This window comes from Pygoscelis adeliae, unplaced genomic scaffold (genome assembly GCF_000699105.1).
Source record: "Pygoscelis adeliae isolate BGI_AS28 unplaced genomic scaffold, ASM69910v1 Scaffold286, whole genome shotgun sequence".
Classification (NCBI taxonomy): Eukaryota; Metazoa; Chordata; class Aves; order Sphenisciformes; family Spheniscidae; genus Pygoscelis; species Pygoscelis adeliae.
The window spans coordinates 5,247,032-5,262,540 of NW_008825076.1; the positions used below are offsets into that span (position 1 = coordinate 5,247,032).

Sequence of the window (15,509 nt, forward strand, 5' to 3'; positions counted from 1 at the left end):
GCCAGAAGACTGCTCATGAACAAGAGGTTGAAACATCTCCTGCTGCTTGAACCTGTGTGCAAGGATTTGTCATTTACCCCCTCCATAGGTAGGAAGCAGGCAGCCCTTGACAGCTGCAAACACACACCTCTGTGGTAAACAGATTTCACTCCAGCAAGGGTTACCATTTTTATTTGCAAAGCTGAATCTCGGTGCCATCTGGGCTTTGTATGACTGAGCAGAGCAGATGCTACATAGGTGAAGGGAAACACACAACCTGCAAGGATTTGTCATTTACCCCCTCCATAGGTAGGAAGCAGGCAGCCCTTGACAGCTGCAAACACACACCTCTGTGGTAAACAGATTTCACTCCAGCAAGGGTTACCATTTTTATTTGCAAAGCTGAATCTCGGTGCCATCTGGGCTTTGTATGACTGAGCAGAGCAGATGCTACATAGGTGAAGGGAAACACACAACCTTATGCTGAGTGTTTTCCACTCTGTTTAGTACAGTTTGTCCCCTTCTCTCCTGGCTGTGGTTCTGCTGTGCATCCAGCCAAAAAAATGCAGTAACTATGCAAAAATCATAGTCGTGTTCTTACCAACCTTGTGCTGGCTAAGGTAAAGTCAGTTGAAGTCTTGGTGGGCCCAAACTCTCCGTGTGCCTATTAGGCCTTCTACAATAGATGGGAAGAGCTCCCGAGCTCACACTTGACAGGGTTACACATACCCGGCCACTGATCAGATACCAATGGCTACAGAGCCCATTACTCACGTTCACACTGATCCCTGGCACGGGTTTTACAAAAGAGAGGACAATGTTCCTCTGGGGAAGAGTCCCCAGATTAGAGTCACAGCTTGAGAAATAGCTCCAAAAAAGTGACTATTGTCAGGGTTAAGATTACATTAATCAATCCCATCTCCAGAGCCAATGAGCTGGTGAGAGAGAATGATGAACAGCAAATAACAAGCTGCTCAGAGCCACTAATTGAGCAAACACCATTAATGGGGAGCCACTTGCTGCTCTGCATGTGGGGTGCCGTCTCCCACCTGAGATTCAGGTGCAAAATCAGAGTCCAAACTAAGTGTCTTGTGTTGCTGAGAAGGGTCACCAGTGTGACAGGAGGGAATTAAACCTCCAGTATTCTTCACAGGCAACGTGTGGATGTGCCACAGTACCACCCTAGCCAAGACTCCAGTTTTTATTCCTTACAAGAGAAAATGGAAAAGAGAACCAAAAAGAGTAAATAGTTTCTCTGCCAAAGCAGAAGAATAACAAGCAAGAAGCCAGTCTGTTGTGGTATAACGTCAGCCTTGGCATTGACTGGGGCATAGCCAGGACTTTCCCTAAAATACAGCCCAGGATTGATCACTCAAGCTGATACTAAATGAAGCATCAAAGGTTGGTGACTTTCATCAGAGACCATAAACACGCACTAATGCATGTTCCCCTCTGCTGAGATGTACTTCCATTTGTTTTGAGAAGTTTTAGCATGTCTGTTGTCAAGATGAAAATGCTGGACAGGCTAATGAAAGTGCAGTCTAATCACGATAAATCTGGGTGTTTTTTTCCCCTTTCTCATTCCTCTGCCATCAGAACAAGCCACTTGAAGACAGGCAAAAAAAGTTACATCACCTTAGTGATTCACAAATGTTGTATCTTACAATCTGCTCAAGACAAATACTGTATCATTTAGGATTGGAGAGAGGGAGGTAAGAAGGGAAGCACTGTACTCCCAGTTTACCGCTACCTATTCTGCCTGGTCCCAGAGACTCAGTCTCACAGTTCGTGTGACACACGAGGAGAGGAGTGTGCAGCACATGTGGCCAGAGCCCCGAGACCTCTTGCAGCTGGGTCAGTGCCGAAGAACTGCCTGTAAGAAAAGGGGCTGTGAAGCAGAAATATCACACAGGGCTGTGCAGGGTCCGGAATAAACACTTGGCTCAGTCACAGGCTCTTTTGCAACTGCAGGCAATTTGCACGGTTCATGTTTTCTTCTGGAAATTGAGGGAGCAGTCCCTGCCCTGGTCTCTGTGAGCTGTACGCTTGCAAGGGCTGCCCTTGGATCTGGGCTCATGCAGCATCCAGTCCAGCAGCAATTGCAGTATGCTCAGTATCAGCTGAGCACAACTTCACAGCAAAAATAACAATCAAGAAGCAATGTTCTTCCGTTAGAATAGCTCAGAGAATCTTTAAAAAAGCTACAATTTTATAACAAAAAACCCAAGTGACAAACTCTTTGGAGGTGACAATACATAGGATAATTAGCAATGGGAGGGGAGTAGATTTTCTGAGTATTATTATATGTCATTAACAACTTTCAGATCTCATTGAGCGTTCTTTGTTGCACCTTAGTTTGTAGTGATGAGTTAAGCTTTCTTATGACACTTTTTCTGAGCATCTAAGAACCTTTACATTTATTGCACTGAGTTCCAGTAAGTCCGTAAAAGTCAAAGTGCCTCAAAACCTCTATTTTGAACAGCCTGAATAGTGTCCATCAAAGCAAACATCCTGAAAACACTCCTTTCAAGGCACTTGTTGAACACTATCATCTTGAAATGTCAGATTTACACTCATTTAAATAATTTGACAGCTTCCAAGAAGACACCTGATGAGCATCACATTCAAGTGTCAAGAAGCACAGAGAAAAGGTGCCAAAAAAAGTTCAATCCAAAGAAATTGTATCAGCTATTAGATGAGTATTATAATATAGTTACTACTAAAAAAGATTTCTCATTTAAATGGAAAATAAACTTTACATTCAAGACAATTTTTTTTTTTTAAAAAGACCTTACATTGCTCCCATACCACCTCCCATGTTTCTTACTAGCGAGATCTCCCAGCTCACTGAATCCAGAAGGCAGATGCATACATGGCAAACAGCAATACACACTGGTATTGGGTGAACACCTCAAGACCACTGTAACTGGAGCCATTGGAGATGCTACTTCTGGGGTTTTTTTGTGGGAGCCACTGGGAGTTATGAGAATTCAGTGTCTTCAGATTAAACCTTTAATGCCTTCTGTTGGGTATCTAAAAGCTGAATCTCTAAATGAGAAGATTCTTGAAAAAAATCTTGGCCCTGATTTGCATATGCTCCAGTTATTTCGTTGCACCAAATACTATGCATGTTTTATATATGGGCTTAGGCTTACTGTGTGTTTGTGATATGCTTTGAGATCCTCTGATGGGGAGGTGTTACCTAAATACAAGTAATTTGATGCTTAAGTGTCTAGAATTCCCAGTGGACATCTGCACTCAAGCCCTGCTGCCATCACAAATGAAAAACATTTGGAATCCTTAATGTGATTTTTAATGGACATATGTTCATAACACAGTGCCACCAATTTGGCATATTTAGTGTCTTCTCAAGAGAAGCCCACAGTTTGTATAGCAAGATTGTGGGAGGTTAGGATTGCAGTGTGAGAAAATTTGCACAACACCTGCCTGACTATAATTTAATTGGCAGAAACTAATGCTCCGGGTTTGGGGATATTTTCCTCCGCTCAAAACTGAAGAGACACTAGGACTAATCCTGCTGTCTTACACTGTCAATTTTAAGCTTTTATTCTGACTTGACTTGTGCTGCAGTATGATCATTTTCTGGTCCACTGTCTTTTTTCTGACAACTGAAGCATTACTGTTTTACTCTCAGTTGTTATTTCTATGTATAAAGACTTATCTGGCCAGCAGGAAGGACTCAGTATTTTTGTACTTCACTGAAAAAGGGGTCTGCTTAGTATTACTGAAGATTATGGTCCATTTTATTTTAATGAAGTACTTAATGATATGTTTTAAAAGGAAAACAGTTGGCGAAATATTTCTGATTCGCTCCACCAGCAACACAGTATGTGGACTCCAAAGACAACCACCACCACTGTCATTATTAAATTGTCTTTGATTTTACCTTTGCTTACAGCAGAGCCCCATCTGGAGCAATCTTTAGCACCTCTTATCCTACCAGATTTTTGTTTTCCTTTTCAGGAATGTTTGGCCTTGCAGCGCATCAAGGACAGCCCCTCTTACTCCACTATTTTCTTCCCTTCACATTTACAAAATATAATAAAAAGCTTTGCAGGACAGATAGAGGATACAGTCCCAGGGGAAGCGTTCCTGCAGTGTGAGATTCAGCTCTGTGGTATTTTAGATTTGCAGGGCAGGAAGGCGAGCTGCAATCCTGATCCGTGCTGCTCTACCAGACCTGGCTGTTCAGGGCTTGCAAATCACTGCTGGCTGCCTCGGCAAAAGCCTTGCTGGAAACACCTCATTGACTGCACGAACCTGAGCGGGTAACAGATTATGAACATCCTTTATATAGCATACTCACATCAATTTTGTTGCTTTAAAGAACTCCCTGAAACTTAGCTGGGATTCCTAGATTTCCTGTTGTGCAAACTACCATTGACAATATTTTACATGCATGGTGGAAGCCCCATCAATATAAAGAGTGACAGGTTGGCATGAAAGCATCGCCTTATCCAGGCTCCAGATGCTTTGTTGGGACTGGGTGCAAGCAGAGAGAGATGAAATGGCAGCAGTGTTATTTCTACAGTTTTATTTGTCTGAAATACTTCAGTCTTCACACACCCAAACTGCATGGACAAATGGATGTGAAGATCAGCCTTTCTTTATGGGCATGATGGTCTAAAATGGAGTAGGGGAAGGTAAAGAGCTGAAAGACAGACAGGCAGGAACAGTTAGAGGGAATACCTCAAAATGTCTAAGGTCACACTCTCACCCTCAGAATTGTAAGAGTAGTAGTGGCTGGTGGTATCATATACTGCCACAACAGATACCGATATGTACACATCTGTATATGTACATATGCATACAGTGCACTTCACACATAGAACAAAGTGTGCAGCCACATTCCTGAGCAGTTTTGTGCCTTTTCTTTGAGTACTAATTTAAAGATGGGTTAATATTTTATGTTTTATTTTACTGGGAGTCCTGTGTGGGTCATAACATTTGAAGGAGGGGGTTAATTACTGAGCAAGTTGCTAATCTGCCTCTTCTGAGCTTGTAGCAATAGAAAACAATTGTTCAGTTTGCAAGAGGCTAAAGCAAGCCATAATCAAAAACTTTCTCTCCTGCACTGAAGGAAACCCAACATTTAGATTTACATTGCTTGGTTTTTTTAGAATTGCATGGACAAAAATAAGGCCTCCAAGGCAGGCATATGTAGTGTTATTCAGGCCTGTCAGTGCTCGCTGTTGGACTTTATCCCCGGATCAGGCAATGTTCCCAAGGTGAGTAAACACACCTTGGACGAGCCTCCACTTCACAGCCAACTAGCGAGCATCTGCCTACCAGATGTGCCAACTGCGCTTTGCCTGGACGACCCCCGTGTTCCTGGTTCTAGATACTCTTTGTACTCAACCTTTCCCACACACGGAGAAGTTACAACGCTTTTGGTTTTAAAGCCAAATTGAATCAAAATTTCGTTAAACTGCTAAATTTTGTAACTGCTTCAAAACAGCAAACCCAGGGGCTAAGAATCACCGCTTTCAGCATTCATTAATCAAACCTGTTAAATGATTACCTCGTCAGGGCTGCTTTGTTGACAACTCTGCATGATGACAATGTCAGTGGCACTGTCCCAAGACACATCCAGTGGTGACGTAAAGGACAAGCCTCCCTCACCTCACCTAGTGGGATGGACACTACCATGAAGAATATTTAAGGAAGGAGGATGCTTCCTTGGAAAGCAGTGATCGCAAGAGTACTACAAAGCAAGTGAAACAGGATCAACTGAAAGGGACAGCAGAATCCTCTCTGACATCCGACTCAATCTTATAAAGACAGTAAGTAGAACAGCCTCTATTTTTTCCAACTTGAAATTACCAGTACTCCAAGTTCTCTATATTGATTTTAAAGCAGAAGTACATGATCAAGTCTATTACAAATTCTACCTTTGTGTTACACGTTGTTAGGAAGGCTTATTGACACTGATTAGAATGTCATAGTATGCTAACACACCCAATATATTTGGTTTTAGGTTGTGATCAGTATTTCAAAGCAATCAACAAGATCCACTACAGGTTCAATAATGCCCCCCCAGTTGAAAGCCGAGGTAAACGTCATGCCCAAGGTTGTCCAGGGGGATTTGCAGAGCCTGCCTCCAGAAGCGAGGCATTTCATTGAAAGTAATGCCAAGCTGTGCCAGCCTGAGAGCATTCATATCTGTGATGGCTCAGAAGAAGAAAACAAAAAAATTCTGGACATCATGGTAGAACACGGCATGATCAAGAAGCTGAGCAAGTATGAGAACTGGTGAGTAGCCTGAAGGAAGTCAAGTATCAACTCAGAATTGCAGTATGCATTTTCTATCCTGTTTACTTTTAAAACTGCTTATAACCCTTCAGTATTTACTTTCCATGAATGTTTTGGCACTGTAGCTTACATAGATGAAATACTCAGGGAAAGTAAACTTTTTCCTCTAAAAATTAACATAAAGCATATTATTCAATTGGACTATCAACTGTACATTGCCTCTATTGATTAGTTACATCAGGGAACTGAAATAATGTCATAAGACTTATGTAACTAATCATTAGCAATGGCTAAATATTATTTAGCAAATACATCTTTTGAAGAATTCTACTATTTTAGTCCATTAGTTTATTCATCAAATACTTTTTTGTGGCATTCAAATAGCTCTGTGGGTGTTCAAATATTATTCAGTATATAGGCATTATTCATATCATGCCGATGAGCTTTGACTGTAATGTATTCAGCAAATACTTTTTTCAAATATTTCATCATCTCTCCCAACTAATCCAACATGAAAGGAGAAAATTAACAACAAGTACATACTCAGGAATTACGTGCCGACCAAGAGATCTTCATGGAAGAAATCTGCAAAGACTTTTGAATAACTAAGTGCAGGAATTTGGCAATCTGTTTGCAGACTATTTGGGAGAGAAAAGGGCAAGATTCACCAGATAAATTATTCATTGTTAATTATATGCTTAGCTGTAGTGATGATGGTTATGACAGCCCAACTAGAACATTTTTATACTCATGGAAAATTTCTATGCACAGAGGTGAAAATGTAAAACAATCCTCCCTACTGTAAATAGATGGCAAAAATTCTTTAGAGGGGAAAAAGAATCCCCTTTAATAAACTCCTTCATTTTTTACAATCATGCTTATACTCAGTATTTCTTTTGTGATGCCTCTAACTTAAAGGACTATGCCAAACCACTAAGCTGGATTCTGATCCCACAGGCACTTATACCAACACTTAAAGTACTTGCTTGGCATCCACTTTGCTTGAGGCATGATTTTGTGGTCCCCATGCAAAACAACTTCACACTGATGAGAATGGCAATTAAATGAGATTAACTTTTCCCTGGAAGTTAGCAACAGAGAATAAGACTGAGATAAGAGGCAAAGTACTATTAACATGTAACCAGAATTTCCTAGGCCATATAATTTGTTATTCGTACTGGAAAGTCTTGCAACAATTTGCATGAGAGAATGTATCTGACTGATTTTTGAGATTGTCTGTTATACTGGCTCTGTCACTGTAGTTTTGGCCTTATAAAGCATTGTATCCTTTTGTGCTAAACCAGTCTCATAGGAGGGTGAAGAGTGTTATATTGGTAATTAAAGTCTGTTTTCCTGATTTTTGGTGAAATGCAGCTGGTTGGCTCTCACTGATCCAAGAGATGTGGCAAGAATTGAGAGCAAAACAGTCATCATCACTCAGGAACAGAGAGATACCACTCCGATCCCTAAAACTGGAACTAGCCAGCTGGGTCGCTGGATGTCTGAAGAAGATTTTGAGAAAGCCTTCAATACCAGGTTCCCAGGCTGCATGCAAGGTAGGCAAGAAAAGAACAGTTGACTTTGAACTTCTAGGATTACAGAGACACTACTGCTACTAGTTACTGTAATCTTTAAAGAAAGATTTTAGCTGAAGGTTTAGGTTTACACCCCTGATATTATTCACTTTGTTGGTTTCATCCAGATCTTTACCATCAAACCAAATGCCAGTGCAAGGGTAGTGCTCAGTCTCTTTCCAGCATTCTTCTCTTCATAAAGAGGGGCAAAGTAAGGTAGGAAAATTTGGGTGATTTTTTTCAGGAAGTCACACAGCAACTAAGCAGCAGATAGGAATTCAGGTGAAAATGGAGGACCCCCATCCCCAGCATTAGTTTCAGGTTCAGCGATTTATACCAGCAGAGAACTTGGCCTCCACCCACCTTTACTACTGGCTAGATAATTTGTCTGAACAGCTGCTTTCAGCATTTAAGATAAGTTTTTTTGCTACACAATTAGACAAACAAAGCTACAGCTCTTTAAACATCATCAGAAACACCCACAAGACAAACAGCTTTTAAAGGAGTGAGAAACAACCTCCATGTTATTAAAGATTATTTCAGAAGTTTTGTTTCGCTCTTTGCCACATCTGGCTGCTCCCTGTTTTCCAGGACGTACAATGTATGTCATCCCCTTCAGCATGGGGCCTATTGGGTCTCCTTTGTCCAAGATTGGGATTGAGCTGACAGATTCACCATACGTAGTGGCCAGCATGAGGATCATGACACGGATGGGAACAGCTGCATTGAAATCCCTGAGCAACGGGGAGTTTGTAAAATGCCTTCACTCGGTTGGATGTCCTCTACCGCTAAAAGGTAAGAGACTTTAAAAACTGTCACCCCTGGAAATTCCCAGGGGCATGTTTTAGAGCTGACTGCATGTTCTCAGCATGTGGGAGACACTGACCATAGAAGACCAGGGTGGTTTGTGCAACAGCACTAGGTTCAGAACTCAATTAAAGGAATTAAAGTTCAATGAGGGTTTCATGGAAAGTTTATTATCCCTAGTGCTTACCAGGGGGTTTCCTTTAATGCATCTGGTATGGGTGCTGTCAGAGGCTCAATGCTGATCAAACAACAGTGTGATCCAGTATGGAAACTGCTGCATTCATGAGTACAACATTCTGTTCTGCAGAACCATTAATCAACAACTGGCCGTGCAACCCGGAGTTAACGCTGATTGCCCATCTCCCAGATCGCAGAGAGATCATTTCATTTGGCAGCGGTTACGGAGGAAACTCCTTACTGGGGAAAAAATGCTTTGCTCTCAGAATTGCCAGCAGAATCGCCAAAGAGGAGGGCTGGCTAGCTGAGCACATGCTGGTAAGAGCTATTAAATCATGTGTGTTTGAACAGCCATTAAACCCTAAATTAGCTCAACACAAATACATCACATCTTGCTATCAATGAAATTAGTCTCATATGGATAGTCCTGTAACATTAGATATGAATTTAACACATGGCAGGCTTATGAGAAATAGGAAACTGCTTGCAAGGTTAAGTACCAAACATTTTAAAATAGTACCTGTAAAATCAGAAACCAAGAAAGATTTAGAACTTCTGACAGTGGCTACTTGTAGGCAGAGCCATGTACTTGAGCAAAGCCTAAACATCATCACTGGGCATCCACATTGCCCCTACAAGTCTAATAGCAAAAGATTAATGCAAGTTTTTATAATATGAAAGACAATTTTCAAGAGGTCTATGCACTCAAAAATCTGCAAATATTAGATTTTTCTAAATGAGTTCTGCTTTGTACCCTTCCTGCCTTTACTTTCTGCTGTCATTTAAACATTCTGCTACCATAAAATACCACTGAAAAAAAGAATTTTGAAGTGCATAAGAGAACAGTTTCAGAAAAAATATCTGTGGACTCTGAGAAGTGCAGAAGTATCCATACATGAAGTGCTTTCACTTCAATCCAGTTGTGCAGCCAAAAGAATATTGCCTGGTTTTCTTCTGTCTCAGCTGAGAAACACAGCTGTATAGTCTGTGTATCTTTCATCAGCAAAATAAAAATAAATGTTTGAATTATATACATACCTGACTTTTTTTTAAAAGAACTCCTTACAGATATTCTAAGTGCAAGAAGAGTAGACTTTCTGATTAATAAAGTATAGTTTGAGTTATTTGTCATCTATATTATGTGGTGTTTCTTCTGTAGGAACAAATTTGCATAATTAAATATTTTATCATTACCACTTGCTGGGAGACAATCTTCAAAATGAAAAGTGCAAGAAAAAAAAAGGACTGTGCTTAACAGTTGATTAATTTTTCAATAGATCCTGGGCATTACCAATCCAGAAGGTGATAAGAAGTATTTTGCTGCAGCATTCCCTAGCGCATGTGGAAAAACTAACTTGGCCATGATGAACCCAAGCCTGCCAGGATGGAAAATTGAGTGTGTGGGTGATGATATTGCCTGGATGAAATTTGATGAACAAGGTATGGAACTGAAATTGGATTGTTTTACAGTCCAGTATGGGTTGCTTTTAGGTTCAGCAAGACATGCTACAAAATTCTGGATAGAATTAAAACAGTTTGATTTACTTATATTTTGTCATTTAACTTCCAGGCAACTTAAGGGCAATCAATCCAGAAAATGGCTTTTTTGGTGTCGCCCCTGGAACCTCAGTCAAAACAAACCCCAATGCTATTAAAACCATATTCAAGAACACCATCTTTACCAATGTAGCAGAAACCAGTGATGGTGGTGTCTATTGGGAAGGCATTGATGAGCCATTACCACCAGGAGTAACACTAACTTCATGGAAGAACAAGGATTGGACCCCAGATAATGGTAACCTGGCCCACTCCACAGTCTCTCTTGGCTTTCTCTGCTGAATTCAAGTTAATTCCGCCATTATGACCTTTTCATTGTATTCCATACAGGGGAGCCTTGTGCTCATCCCAACTCACGGTTCTGCACTCCAGCCAGCCAGTGCCCCATCATGGACCCTGCATGGGAATCACCCGAAGGCGTGCCCATTGAAGGGATAATATTTGGAGGCCGCAGGCCTGCTGGTAAGAGATGCAGCAGCCACGTATTAAGGCTGAAGTGCTGACCACAGAAGGGTTGAAACACACTGGGCATATGTCTTGGTTTTACCCCAGTTGGCAACCAAGCTCTGCACAGCTGCTTGCTCACCTTCCCCCTGCACTGGCAGAAGTAAGAAAACTCGTGGGTTGAGATAAGAACAGTTTAATAATAAAAATAACAACAGCAGCAAATTATAATGAAAAGGAAAACAAAAGAGAAAGAGAGGAACAAAACCCAGGAAAAACAAGTGATGCAACTGCTCACCACCCACCAACCAACACTCAGCCAGTCCCCGAGCAGCAATCACTGCCCCTCCGCCCCAGTTTCTGTACTGAGCATGATGTCCCATGGTATGGAATATCCCTTTGGCCCGTTGGGGTCAGCTGTCCTGGCTGTGCCCCCTCCCAGCTTCTTGTGCACCTCCAGCCTTCTCAGTCGGTAGAGCACGGGAAGCTGAAAAGCCCTTGACTAGTGTAAGCACTGCTCAGCAACAACTAAAACATCGGTGTGTTATCAACATTGTTCTCATCCTAAATCCAAAACACAGCACTGTACCAGCTACTAGGAAGGAAATTAACTCTATCCCAGCCACAACCAGGAGAGCATAGACACAGGTTTTGCTTTCACAGCTGCAAAAGCAAGGAAATAACCATGTTAGTCTAGCTTCTCTATGTTAGCCTTGACACACACGCTTACAGCCATTGATATTTAAAGTCTGAATTGTTAGATGTTAACACAAGACAGGTAATAATACTAAAGGGCTGGAGAGAGATCAGGATGCACTAACCTGGGTAATACATAGACACATAGCAAATTGCTGTACTTGTCTCAGTTTGCTTGCGGTTTAACTAGTTCATATAGGAAATGGTTAGAGAAATGAACGAGTTGTAGACAGTTTACAGAAAAGGAAGTAAAATAAATTCATCTGTTAAAGGTCACCTAAAGTTGGAAAAGAAATAGAAGTAATGCTAGGCCTGAGCTTAGTATCATGACCACAGGACCAGATTCTATTTCCAGTAAAATCTGCTGGGGATTCTGAGGTCCCAGATATCTCCCACTGAGCAACTAAACATGGATGTGTTCAGTAATCAGTAGCCAGTTTTGAAAACATTCATATAAACTTCTTTGCTATACAAAGGCCGGAAATGAACTGATTAAAAACCAGGAAAAATTAGAATACATGTAACATACATTCAGCAGTATCTCAGGTAGCAAAGCCTGTTATAAAAATGTTTCTGGACCTCTAATTACTGAAGTGATTTTGTTCTTTACAGGTGTGCCTCTCGTATATGAGGCCTTTAACTGGCAGCATGGAGTATTTATAGGAGCAGCTATGAGATCTGAAGCAACAGCAGCTGCTGAGCACAAAGGTAAATCAAAATTTAATCTGCCTACCTGTATTAAAAGCAATCCTCCCTGGACTGCCTGCTCTGTCCTCCTCCCCTGCTCTTTCGCATTTCAGTCTTGACAGCTAATTTTGCAACCTGTGCATTTTTACAATAGAAAATATTTGTACTGGAATTAAAAGCCAAATTCTCTGTAAGAGTCAAATTAAGGAAAATAATCCCCTAGGTGGCAAGCATACAGAACAGGGTGCAGGCATGGGTTTGCTAGAAGCCTTGATATGGAGTTCTTGTTACAGTCTGGGATAAATAAACTTAAATTTTCTCTTCTGCTAGAGCTCAACATAAATACGTGAACAATGAAAGCCAGCTCTTGAGGATCTTCATTTAGGCTGCTTGACATGAGATTTAGGAAATTAATTTCCACTGATCACAAAAATTAATTTAATTTGTACTTTTTTGTATATCGAGGATAATGCTCGTATTGTTTCTTAAAGCTCTTTGGTTCAGATGCAGAAGGGTGGTTAAGGGACCATGGGTACTAAATCCTGGGAGGATCTGAATCTTTGTGCTTTAGAATAAATGTGCTATTTATTACCTTACATTCTCCATTTGTGTTTTGAACAGGCAAAATCATTATGCACGATCCATTTGCCATGAGACCTTTCTTTGGCTACAACTTTGGTAAATACTTGGCCCACTGGCTCAGCATGGCACATCGTCCAGCTGCAAAGCTACCAAGTATCTTTCATGTTAACTGGTTCCGGAAAGACAGCCAAGGGAAATTCCTGTGGCCTGGCTATGGAGAAAATTCCCGTGTGCTGGAGTGGATGTTCAACAGAATTGAAGGGAAAGCCTCTGCCAAGCCAACTGCCATAGGTTACATCCCTGCTGACACTGCTTTGAACCTGAAGGGTTTAGAAGATGTCAACTTGACCGAACTGTTTGATATCTCCAAAGAGTTCTGGGAAAAGGAGGTAGAAGAAATCAAACAATACTTTGAAGTGCAGGTTAATGCTGACCTTCCCTATGAAATAGAAAGAGAAATGCTTGCCTTAGAGATGAGGATAAAACAGTTGTAGCTGATCAAAACCACAATTATTTATCAATCCACACATACTAAAACAGGACAAACACATTTTACCAAATCACCACTGGAAGCATAACAGCACACTGATGGCAGGGAGTTATAATGAAAAGTAGGTCTTAGTTTAGTTAGAATATAGGTAAGGGCATTCTAGAAGTAACTCCAGACCTAATGATTTATAACTACATCAGTTGTTCTGAATAGGTGAGCAGCTGTGGGAATGTATGTGCACATGGTCTTCAAAACCCTGATCTGTCACTGACACGCATATATAGCCATGATGTGTGTAAATTACTTGCCTAGTTCTGCATATACAATCCAAACCAATCCAGCCTTCAAGGTGTAGCACATTGTTTCTATCATACAAACCACTAGTGTCTCAGACTCTACAGGAAAGAATAAAGAAACTGAGATGCTGTATATATGTATTACCTAAACATATTTCATGGCTTGAATATTTTTTTGAAAAATGAATTTGTAACTTTTATCAGTGAAAGATGACTTTGTATTTCTAATGCGTATTTAAGATATTGCTATTATATATGCCTCATGTTCCTGTGATTTCCAGATGTTTTGAATGGCTTGTTCTTTAAACTGTTGAAATAAATGTTTATACAAAATATGACCTCATTTCCAGTATTCTCACTGTTCATAAACTACATGCGTATAAATTGGGCCTTCTGTCAATACCACAGCACAGAGAAATTCACATGTGGAAGTTAGATGTTGACCAGCATTGATGTGCTACTCTTAAGCCAACTAGTTTAAGCCACATACTGACTTTGTAACTTTTATTCAAGCCAAAGGAATGATCCAGAAATTATGATACTAGCTGTGAGCAGTCATCCAGCTAGTGACGTGCCCTCCATAACTAGGCATTGTTAGTTACTTCAGGCATTTATAAAATAAACTACTCTCTAGGAAAGCCCCATATTAGGACCTTGCTCATTTGCTAAAGTCATAGGATTTGTCTGTGTTCCACAGTACCTTGGCTTTTGCAAGAATAACTAGTGGAGCTGTTGAAGTAAAGGCAGTTTGGGAAGAGTTTTCTGGATTTGTTGAGATGCCTAAAGCCTTAGAGCTCAGTGAAAACAGGGGTAGGAGCCTGTGTTGGCTTCCTTGTAGATCCAAGATACTAAAACCATCCCGTGTTCTCTCAATTAAAGGTGTCCTTTACATGCTTCCCATGTCCCTGGCAGGTATCCTGCTTTTTCACTTTGAATGCTTGATCTCCCAAAATATATTGCAAATATTTGCTTAGCAAAAAGAAAATCACTTACATTGAGTAATAAGCCTTTTTATAGACCCTGCTTCCTTGCAAAACAAACAGTACCAGGGCTGGTCAACAGATGCCCTTCGAAGTTTGCTAGGAGAGGTCACATAGCCTGAAAAGCCTCTACCTACCTCCTGACTCCATGTTTAGGACTTAACACAAACATTATCAATTCTGAAGCAAATAATACAGCATAAGTCAATAGATAGATCACACAAAAACCAGACAATAGAAAGCTGTGATGAAAGTGGAGGAGAGCAGTGCAGCCTCTAGAGATGATCATCGGTTGACCAGCTTGCTGGTCAAAAAACACAACTGCATGGATGCAGGTCTCCTGTAGGGTCATCTTTTAATTTGGAGCCCTACTCTTGAGTGGGCTCCAAATTAAAAGAAAGATCAAGGTGGAAGACAGTAAGTCAGAGGAAGTGAGCCAAGAGAGACTAATATATGCACTCCTCAGATTCAAGGACTACTATCACATGTATAAAATAAAGTTGTTTATAAAGTAATCCTATAAATAGTTGATGAAAGGCTTGGGCCATTCCCAAACTGGTATGACAGTGTTGGACCTAGTATTTGGATACGTCTAAGGAAGAACAAGGAGATCTAAGAAAATCTGTCATGCTAATATCAGAGAGTTATGGCCAGTTACAGTCTCAGAGTTTCTTGTGGGCCTCATGAGATGATCCCAGTCCTAAGCAGTGCAAACATATTCCAAGCACATTTTGAAATGCTGCCCAGGCGATGTACAGAAGCTCAGGGCTTTCCAGAGCGCTCTGAGCAGTTCCAGTGTGCTGTTCTGCCTTCTCAAACAGAACCAGGCTTGATATTCTGAATATTACAAAAGAAACAACTCATACTTCATGCCAGGGGAATCTGTGCCAAAGGCCCAAGCCCAGCAGCTGTATGGACATGGGAGAACAGAGTGACACTTGTCCCATAAAATGCTGCTCAATGAGGA

At 40.9% G+C, this 15,509-nt stretch overlaps 1 protein-coding gene across 2 annotated transcripts; it reads left to right on the plus strand.

Moving 5' to 3' along the window:
* Positions 1-5,686: 5,686 nt before the first annotated feature.
* On the plus strand, positions 5,687-13,898 carry PCK1 (phosphoenolpyruvate carboxykinase 1 (soluble)). 2 transcript variants are annotated; one of them, XM_009326776.1, is made up of 10 exons: positions 5,687-5,783; positions 5,989-6,252; positions 7,627-7,808; positions 8,418-8,621; positions 8,941-9,128; positions 10,088-10,250; positions 10,381-10,605; positions 10,698-10,829; positions 12,120-12,215; positions 12,816-13,898. In XM_009326776.1, the coding sequence occupies exons 2-10, from the start codon at positions 6,029-6,031 to the stop codon at positions 13,268-13,270; spliced, it is 1,869 nt and encodes a 622-aa protein (XP_009325051.1). In that variant the 5' UTR covers positions 5,687-5,783; positions 5,989-6,028; the 3' UTR covers positions 13,271-13,898. The 2 variants fall into 2 exon arrangements, with proteins under 2 accessions (XP_009325051.1, XP_009325050.1); XM_009326775.1 differs by lacking the exon at positions 5,687-5,783 and having other exon boundaries at positions 5,985-6,252.
* The last annotated feature ends 1,611 nt before the right edge of the window (positions 13,899-15,509 follow it).

Bases quoted from the DNA above. Each gene is read 5' to 3' on its own strand.
- PCK1 (XM_009326776.1), top strand. From the start codon at position 6,029: ATGCCCCCCCAGTTGAAAGCCGAGGTAAACGTCATGCCCAAGGTTGTC. The intron at 8,622-8,940 runs GTAAGAGACTTT...TCTGTTCTGCAG, and splicing joins ATGTCCTCTACCGCTAAAAG to AACCATTAATCAACAACTGG. The intron at 10,251-10,380 runs GTATGGAACTGA...TTTAACTTCCAG, and splicing joins GATGAAATTTGATGAACAAG to GCAACTTAAGGGCAATCAAT.